Genomic DNA, 9833 nt, shown 5'->3' with positions numbered 1-9833 from the left:
TATATATATATATATATATATGTACAAATAGGTTTTAAATATGATTTAATAAAGGAAATAATTTATCTGACCATATGTGTGTGCTGGTACGAGTATCAAGAAAAAGCTGCGTCCACTATTTACGTAGTACACAAGTTTGTGTAACAATTACATGCATACAGCATTAAATGCAGCCTATTGGCAATGTGTAAAAAATCAGTAGCACTGACTACAGATTCTGGCTAAATCTTGGTTGCTGAATGGCTACCTGCATCCTAGCAAGGTGCCTATCAACAGTGTGTAATCTGTGGTGCAGGTGCCATCAAATACACATTGTTGATATTTACATGTTGGCCAGTTGCAGCCAATAGGGCCCATGTATGCCATACTGCTACTACAGACAGCTAAAAAAGCAGGAGCTTGCTGCCAGCTAGGTGCTGTATTTCACATTGTGAAATAGTAAATGCTTGCCTGAATAAGGCCTAAAGTATATCTAAAGTCATTTTTTTTAGTGTGGATATAAATGGGGAATTTTAACATCCCTGTCAGTTTTTTTCTGCAATCTGTGTCCCCTCGGGGAGATTTTTTTTCATTTCTTTTCTGGGCAACACAACAGAAAAAAAATTCTTGCCAAAGTAAGGGGACATTCCCTCTTGGCTGACACTGGAACAGCTGATCCCATTGGGTTCCCATTACTTTCTGTCCCAGTGACAATGGTCACCAGGACAAAGAGGAAGACAGCAATAAAAACCTAACAAATGAACTTACACACTCTATACAAAATGTGGCTTTAGATCTACTTTAAAATAATGTAATTATAAAAGGTCAACTATGTTCCTGGGCATGAAATCTGTATTAAAGTGACCCTTTCAGGAGGTCAACAAAATAAATAAAAGGCACTAAGCTGTGAAGAAAGGGATATAATACAAACCGGTTTGTCCTCCTGTTTGCAAAGACTTCACGCTTTGGCAGAGCCCTTGGCACGATGATCCTATTCCACACTTCTGGTTATGTAGAAGAGCATGTCCTCCACCAGCCACTGTGGTTCCTCCTGGAAACCCCTACATCACTAATGTGCCTTGCAGTGACAAAGGGACAGCAGGAGGAACCACAGTGACCAGTGGAAGGGTCCCTCCATTCAACCATCTGGAGGAATTGAATTACATTGGTGTCGAGGTGATCTGATGCAGTTTTAGCAAACGGGCTGCCAGGCAGGAATGTATAATACTTTTTTCTTTCCCGGTTATTAATTATATATCTATATACATAATATATACATAATACAAATATATAATACACTGACAAGTACACCGGATGGCAAAACAAAATATAAATAGAAGTTTAAATAGTAAAAGGGAAGTTATTCTGTATTACGGATTTCCTGATAGAGATATCAAGCTTAATAGGATTGGTTTCAATTTTACTCATGTTCTCATGTTTATCATTTTTGGACTAAACTTATCAGACTGTATAAACCTAATACAAGTACTCAGAAAATGATCAGGTTTATTTACAAAAGGGTGAAGGGTTTGGAGAAGGCAGGATAAGTGAAAAATCTAGGCCAAAATAGCTGATTTGGAAACATTCTCCAATTCAGCTCACTTTCCAGTTCAGCTATGTTGTCCTAGATTGTTCACTTCTCCTGCCTTCTCCAAACCCTTCACCTTTTAGTGAATAGACCTGTTCATGTTTTCACATTTTGTATATATCATGCTGGACATAAATTTATTTTGTTCCACTTTTTCAGGTTTCTTCACATAGCTGAAGATTTCTTTTATTTTTGGCTAATGAGTCTCAGACCTAAAGTGTCTTGTATGATTTGGGAGGGGAACCAGATGCTGTTTTTTGTTTTTTTAATTCAATTTTTTTTAAACAATTCAACTTTGAAGGACCGCTCTCCCCGCTCTGTGTGTTCAGCTTTGCCGAGCCAAAGCATGTGCTTTCAGCTGGGCTGTGTGTGTCGGCTGCTATAAGCAATATTGAGAATAGCGCGTACAGCAGCCCTTCGGTTCGGCTGAACCAAAGGGTTGCTGCAGCCGAAGCCAACCGAAGGATCTTTCGTGAGCAATCCCCTAATTCTACCCTTGATACACTTGCCAGTGTTTGTCTCAGCTTGCTGGGAATGCAGACAATCAGCTGCAAAAGGAGCTGTAAAGAGGACAGGCTCAACTGATAATGGTAGTAGTAAACCATTCATGAGACACACAGGAACAGTCCAAGCAGGTTTGCCCTTAACTTCTATTCAGCAAAGCAACAAACAAACACAGTTTCAATGCAGGAGGGCTTTGTACCGCAAGTACATTGCATGAAATACACAAAACATTTGCTCATCAGAGCCACTAACTAAACTCAGATCAGCTGCTAACAAAGTGCCCCTAAGGGCTTGTTCACACCAAGCGCGGAGCAGATCCAGAGCAGAGCAGGTGCAGACCGGATCAAAACTGCGTCCAATGTATTCCTGTGGTATTTTGAGCTCCAGTTCACATCGCAGCGTGCAGATCCAGAGCAGGTGAAAAAACTGCGGCAAGCCCTATTTTAGCTGCTCTGGATCTGCTCTGGAACGCATCAAAAACGCATACAAACGCAAAAACGCGTCAAAAACGCATGCAAGTGCCTGAAAGCCCATGTTAAACTTTAAAAAAAATATATATATTTTTTTTGTTTTTTAACCAAAAACGGCCCGGAACGCATGAAAAACGCCGCAAAAACGCATCAGAAATGCGGCACAACCCACTGCACTGCATGTGCAGAAATCTGACCGGATCTGCTCTGCATTTGGTGTGAACAAGGCCTAATGGGTTCCCCAAAATAAGCAGGCACCACTTGTACCTATTTTTAGTGTTCTGCCAACACTCAGCCTTTTCACCCAGCAGGCTTCAACAGCACAGAAAGAGACAACGTGGAGCATAAAGCTGGCCATACACCTTACAATCATCGCACGACTTTCGTTGTGTGATGGTTGTAGGCTAATTAAAATTTCATACGATCTGCCCATCTCGGACAGGCAGATCGTACTTGCGATCATCGGAAGGGGAGGGCTTCCGATGATTGCAGTGCGGAGCGGGCAGTGTGCGCTTGCGCACACTGGCCCATGCGGCATTCGTCTCCCGACCACGCTACCAACCCGCCAAAAATCGTACGATTTTTGGGGGGTTTTCCAGCGTGCTAGGAAGACTAAAGTCATGCGACCTTACAGTAGAAGCGGTCGCACGCTGCCCATACACCTGCCGATTATGGTACGATCGCGGGATCACCCACCACTATCGTACGATAATCGGCAGGTGTATGGGCACCTTTAGTCAGTTCACATATATAAAGGCCTGTGTACAGCTGAAACTAATAACGAGGTCTGGCTACCAGATAGATAAAATGTGGACCTAGGACTGGAGGCTTTGCTTCACCCAAAGCTCTACAAAACCTCCAGGCTCCAGAACAGGGCTTATTAAGATTCTGAGAAAGTAAGAAGTTTGTTTTCTCCACATCAGAAAAACACTCTGGAGCCCCTCACCACGTGTATCTGAGAAACCTAAGTGATACATACGCACCATCCACAATCCTGTCAGCCAGTGCCTTACAAGGGATGAGATATTTGTTATGTTAGCTGCTTTGCAAATAAAAGGCAGTCAGGAGACCAGAGAGGAGATAACTGGAAGTAAAAGACATCTGTATCTGGGTGTAACAATTACAATTAACCATGTCTGCTCTGGTTATTACCTTGCTGTTAACTGTATGTTGGTCTGTTGTTTTGGAAGTGTATTCAATAGGAAATACTTCTAAAGCCGGCCATACACCTTACAACTAACCGCACAACTTTCGTTGTGCAATGGTTGTAAGGTAATTCAAATTTAGTACGACCGGCCCATCTTGGACAGGCAGATCGTACTTGCGATCATCGCAAGCCCTCCCCGCTGAGGGGAGGGCTTGCCGATGATTGCAATGCTGAGCGGGCAGTGTGCGCTTGCGCACAGAGGCCCGTGTTGCTTTCGTCTTCCCGAGCACGCTACCAACCCGCCGAAAATCGTACGATTTACGGCAAGTTTTCCAGCGTGCTAGGAAGACGAAAGTCGTGCGACCGTACAGTAGATGCGGTCGCATGCTGCCCATACAACTGCCGATTATGGTACAATCGCGGGATCACCCGCGATTATCGTATAATAATCGGCAGGTGTATGGGCATCTTAAGGGCAGCTAAAATTGCACTTTAATTTATAAAATAGTTTTAACCTGGGCCCTAAATATTGACCAGCAACATTTCTGCATCTTCAGTGTGTTTGTACTGTGCATTGTGTACTCCGGGTAAACAGCTGAATACACAGATGAAATACATAAATGGAATCTGCTGTACCTGCCACAGGATTGGTATTTCTGTCCATCCAGTTCTGAGATTTACACTGCTCCCACAACCCTGTTTGGTAGGGGAAAATACCTAATTTTTCTCTGCTGTTAATAGGTAACACTTACAGATTTTGTCCCTCCCCAGCCTCTGACTGGGCAGTGAAAGGAGAAGACCCACACTGATTAGCTAATTTTTCTGGTATTCTGCTCTCTCCTTCTACCAGAAAGCTCCATACACAACTGCAAAACAGATTGGCTCCTTGTCCTGCTTCTCCCTCCCTCTGTCTGAGCTCTGCTGTGCAGGAACTGTGCAGGAACAGGAACTGCAGGAGGCTGATATCAAGTCAAATACAGGTACTTACACTACTTGCACGTTAAAACACAAGAATGAGGAATTAATTAAATAGAGGTCTGCAGTGTCTTATATTTGGAATGTGTTCAGCTTGAAAGGAAACCTGTTCTAATAAAATCAGGAGGCTAACCCCTCCTTTGAAAAATGCCAGTTGCCTGGCAGTTTTCATTAATTTCAGAGTCACTGACCTATGCATATTAGCGGCTTATTCACAAAAGGGTGAAGAGTTTGGAGAAGGCAGGAGAAGTGAACAATCTAGGACAACATAGCTGAACTGGTAATAGAGCTGAATTGGAGAATTTTTCCAAACCAGCTATGGTGTCCTATATTGTTCACTTCTCCTGCCTCCTCCAAACTCTTCACCCTTTTGTGGATAACCCAGTTGGAGTTCTGAGGTCACTCTGACATTGCTTGGTGCATGCTCATTTTAGGCAGTGACCAATGCCAATAAGATGGTCATACTTCTGTGGCTCCACAAAGGAAAGACATATCCAAAGTATACATTTAAGCTCATTACCTGTTGATGTGTAGCATTCTCTATCTTGTCCTCCACTGCTGGGGTGGTATGGTTTACTGGTGCTTTCCCTTTGTCTAGAATTAACTTCCTCAGCTCCACATTTTCATATCTTCAAGGACGTTAACCAATGAAAACATTTATATAGTTAATAAAAAAAATAATGTCCAACAACGTTAAGCAAAAGGCAAAAATAAATATAAGACAGAAAAAGAATCGCATTAAAGCAATTGCATCCTTAGCACCCTAAACCCTCAGATGATCCAGAGAATAAAACCTTTATGACGTGCCATCCAATTAACTATTACAAGAAAAAAAAACCTGAATCAACAATCTGCACAGTTATCTATTATATTATGGTGTGAACTGTGACAGGCTATTGCCTTGTCAGTGTGTTGAGGCTGCACTGGAAAAGACGGGCAACACCCCCCCAATGCAACTGGTGTGAAACGGCCCTTAACCGCTTGCTGACCAGGTGTTTACACCCCCTTCCTGTCCAGGCCATTTTTCCATATTCAACGCTGCGGTACTTTGACTGACGTTTATTCCGTCATGCAACGCTGTACTGAAACAAATTTTATACCATTTTTTGAGGACAGATAGAGCTTTCTTTTGGTGGTATTTAATCACCGCTGGGGGTTTTATTTTTTTACTATATTAAGGAAAAATTACGATTTTTTTTTTAACATTATGATATAATACAATTATTATTACCCAATTTTTTTTTTTTATATATAAAAGACGGGGTCACGTCGGGTAAATAGACACCAAACATGTCAAGCTTTAAAATTGCGCGCACTTGCGAAATCGCAAAAAACTACCATACCCAAAATTGACCATAGGCGACACTTTAAAAGCTTTTACCGCTCATCAGTTTAGTGTTATCAGTGATTGCTGGTCCCAGAATTATTGCTCTCATTGCGATATGTAACATGTGCGGCGTAATGGGCGCAATCGTTGTTTTCGCACGCATGTTTGCATGTATGTATGGGTGGAGACTTTAAAAAAAAAAAATTTAATTCCTTTAATGTGTAACTTAAAAAAAAAATTGGGGAACCTTAATTTTTTTAACTATTTTTTTTTCCACTTAACTTTATTGCTATCATATAGGGGGCTAAGAAGCCCTCTTAAGTGATAGCAAAGAGGATGTAACAGGTCCTCTTTATGGAGACATCAGGGGTCTCCAAGACCCCTAATGTCACCTAGGACCCCCAAAGAAGCTTCTCTCCAGAAGCTGGAGAGTGACACAAGAATGCAGAAGTGATGTAATATACATTACTTCCACATTCTGACAGCGGAGAGGGGACCGGAGGGAGATCGTGTACCGATCTCCCTCTGATCCCCGGTTACAGAGGCACTATGCTGGTCCCGGGCTCACACCGGGCACAGCGGAGCCCGGGACCAGCGTCACGGGGGGCCGCGGACGGGGGGAGACGGACACACGGACCTGCAGCTTATACAAGCGATCCGCCGGCTATAGAGCTGGCGGATCGCTTGTATGTTAACAGGCATCGTTGCCTGTTTTTCAATCTCGGTCGTTTCCCGCACGCATGAGTGGGCAGGGCTAATGGGCCGTATATACATGGCCTGTTATATCCAGGAAGGAGGTTAAAGAAGAATACATTTAGTTCATTTATTTATCCCTATAGTTGAGACCCTCCATGGCCCTTAATAATTTAGTTGTACTTCCCTACACTCTCTCCAGTTTCACAACATCCTTTTTTTAAACTGGTGCTCAAAACTGAACTGCATGTTACTAATGCTTTGTGCAGGGGCAAGATGATGTCTCTCTTTCTGGCATCTACTGTATACCTCTTCTGATGCAAGAAATTATCATGCTCATTTTAAAATCTGGAAATTAGCATACAACGCCAATATTAAGTTATGTTATGTCCCTAAAGCTGGCCATGCCTGGGTCTGAAAGAAAACATAGAGCAGATCCCTCCATCAACGCTTACGACATTGACCGAGGAGTCTCCTGCTGTTTCCTGTGTACACTAACAGTGTCTGGCGTCTGTCAGAACACCAGAACTGGTCTGTTTGAATTTCCAACCGGCTCCTTCGATCAGCTGATCAAGGGATACTGGCTCAAAGGGTGACAACAGAGGCACCCAGCGTGTGAACTTCAGGCGGTTCCTCAGGCCTGGTTCACGCCTGAGCGTTTTTCCATGCGGTTCTAGTCGCATGATAACACGCAAAACACACATTTCCATGCAAATTAATAGTGACTGTTCACACCTTAGCACTGCGCGTAGGAAAACGACTATCACGCGAAAAGATGTACGAGCTATTTTCAGACGCATGTCATGGGTTTTTGGTCCCATAGACATCTCTATGCAGGGAGAAACGGGTTTCTAAAAGCAAAAACGTGCAGAAGAAAATTGTGCGATAAACGCACAAAACTGAAAACGCCTTGGTGTGAACCAGACCTCAAGGACCAGACGGAATTCGCACAGTGTATGGCCACCTTTAAGCTGCCCACACACCTTACAATTTATTGCAGATTTTCTGTGGTCAGATGGAAAGGGTGCAACAGATTGGCCCAGGTGGAGATTACTCCATCCACACAGTTAAATGTAGATGGAGGAATCTGTACACCTTTTCCATCTGACCACAGAAAATCTGCAGATAAATTGTAAGGTATGTGGGCAGCTTTAGGCTGGTCATAGATAGAGTTCAGTCTGACACCTGTTGAAGCAAACTATATCCTCCCAAGCTACATTTCCCTCTTGGTTGAACAGCAGGATGTTTTAGAAAAAATCTCCATACCAACCGATACAATCTTCTTCTGATAGAAGAAGGCAGGAGAGGTCCACTGTCGGAGCAACTATCCTATCTACGATCTGAATGTTCTCTAGTATTTGAGGTATCTATATACTAGGGATGCACTCATACCGTTTTTTTGGTATAGAGTACGAGTACCGATATTTATTTTTCGGTACTTGCTGATACTGAGTACCGATACCGGTACTTCCGCTAGCATAGAGTCGGTCATGGGCAATCAAGGCGACTCATTACCCACCGCCCGGCTTCCTAATTGGCTGGGAAGCCAGCTCCATGTTCCCTCGCGACACTGCCGGTCAGAGGAAATCTCCCTCTGGCTGGAAGTTTCGATATCAGGGGTAAGTATATACTTAATAAATTGTTGGTGAAAGAGTCTCACAGCTTTCCACAGATTTTCTACTATCGGCATATCAGTATTTCGTGTCTGAAGCATGCAGAGCCCATTTATAAAGGTAGAGATGCAGGGGAAGAGAAATGTAATGTATTTTTGTATGACTCAGGCCTGCCATCAGTAACATGCAGAAGAGATAGCGTAGCCACACAAAAAATGCTGGATGTATTAATTCTTTTGTGCTTATAAGAATTGTTTAGCTCCCATGAAACAGTGCTTTCACACAGAGAAGGTTATAGTTCCTTTGGAATTGTAGTCAGGATTGGTTAAGAGAATAATTAACATATAAACAGAGTTGTCTGGAGATCGCCTTGACCTGTAAAGATAGCCAGCATATATATGAAGCATGGAAATCAGCTGGATGGCATGGCTACACATAGTGTCTCCTACCTCAAAGCTTGCTCAACCTGGCTCCTCTTGTTCCAATCAGCTTCCAGCTTGTGCCTCAAGTCTTCATTCTCTTTCCTCAGCTGTTCACACAATGTCTATAAGATACACTTAGTTACAAACTTGAAGTGACACAACCAGATTCCTGCGGTCATATATATTACCCAGAAAAGCTTCTTCTGTGACCCTCTCAGCTTAGGTTTCACTGTTACTGGAAGCTGACTTCTTCTGAGCTTAGCCATATAGTCAGGGCGAGTCAGGCCCCATAACAAAGTGAAACTAAGGCCTTGTTCACACCAAGCGCGTTCCAGGAGCAGAGCAGTTGCAGACCGAAGCAAAACTGCGTCCAATGTATTCCAATGGTATTTTTAGCTCCAGTTCACATTGCAGCGTTCCGTTCCAGAGCAGGTAAAAAAAACTGCAGCAGGCCCTATTTTACCTGCTCTGGAACGCATGCAAACGCATCAAAAACTCATGCAAACACCCTGGAACGCACTGAAAGCCCATTTTAAAACCAAAAACGGCCCAGAACGCATCAAAAACGCGGCACAACCCACTGCACTGCGTGTGCAGAAACTTATGCAGATCTGCATTTGGTGTGAACAAGGCCTAACAGGGTTATTCACACAAGGGTGAAGAGTTTGGAGAAGGCAGGAGAAGTGAACAATCTTGGACAACATAGCTGATTTGGAAAAATTTCCAGTTCAGCTTCTCCAAACTCTTCACCCTTCTGTGAATAACCCTGTTAGTCAGAGAAGGACACAAAGGTGGCTTTTGTATTAAAAGGTAATAGCTGGCAACTTAAGAAGTTTTCTCTTAGGCAGGACTTTTTTTTTTAAATGTTAATTGAGGCAGCAATGTATATGACATACAGTATACATTCTATAGGAATAAAAAGAGAACATTAATCGTTTTAAAACAATAAACATGTTGACTTAGGGCTTGTTCACACCATGTCCGGACTAGATCAGGACCAGAACAGTTTTTGTCCGCACCTGAAATGCATCCTAATGTACTCCTATGGTATTTCTGGGCTCTGTTCACACCAGTGCAGTGCGTTCTGGTGCGGGGGGGGGGGGGGCTGCACAGAC

General features: G+C 43.1%; 1 protein-coding gene across 1 annotated transcript in view; it reads right to left on the bottom strand.

The window, feature by feature from the left end:
- The window catches only part of TNIP1 (TNFAIP3 interacting protein 1), a 45422-nt gene that overhangs the window by 18082 nt on the left and 17507 nt on the right, over positions 1-9833 (bottom strand). The window contains exons 6-7 of the mRNA XM_018555578.1: positions 8746-8840; positions 5184-5292 (exon numbers count right to left, since the gene is read on the bottom strand). Of these exons, the coding sequence (XP_018411080.1) occupies positions 5184-5292; positions 8746-8840 (204 nt within the window). The remainder of the gene's footprint in view (positions 1-5183; positions 5293-8745; positions 8841-9833) is intronic.

The sequence above is a fragment of the Nanorana parkeri genome, unplaced genomic scaffold (assembly GCF_000935625.1).
Source record: "Nanorana parkeri isolate BGI_ZX_2015 unplaced genomic scaffold, ASM93562v1 scaffold203, whole genome shotgun sequence".
NCBI lineage: Eukaryota > Metazoa > Chordata > Amphibia > Anura > Dicroglossidae > Nanorana > Nanorana parkeri.
This window is presented reverse-complemented; position numbering and strand designations above follow the sequence as displayed.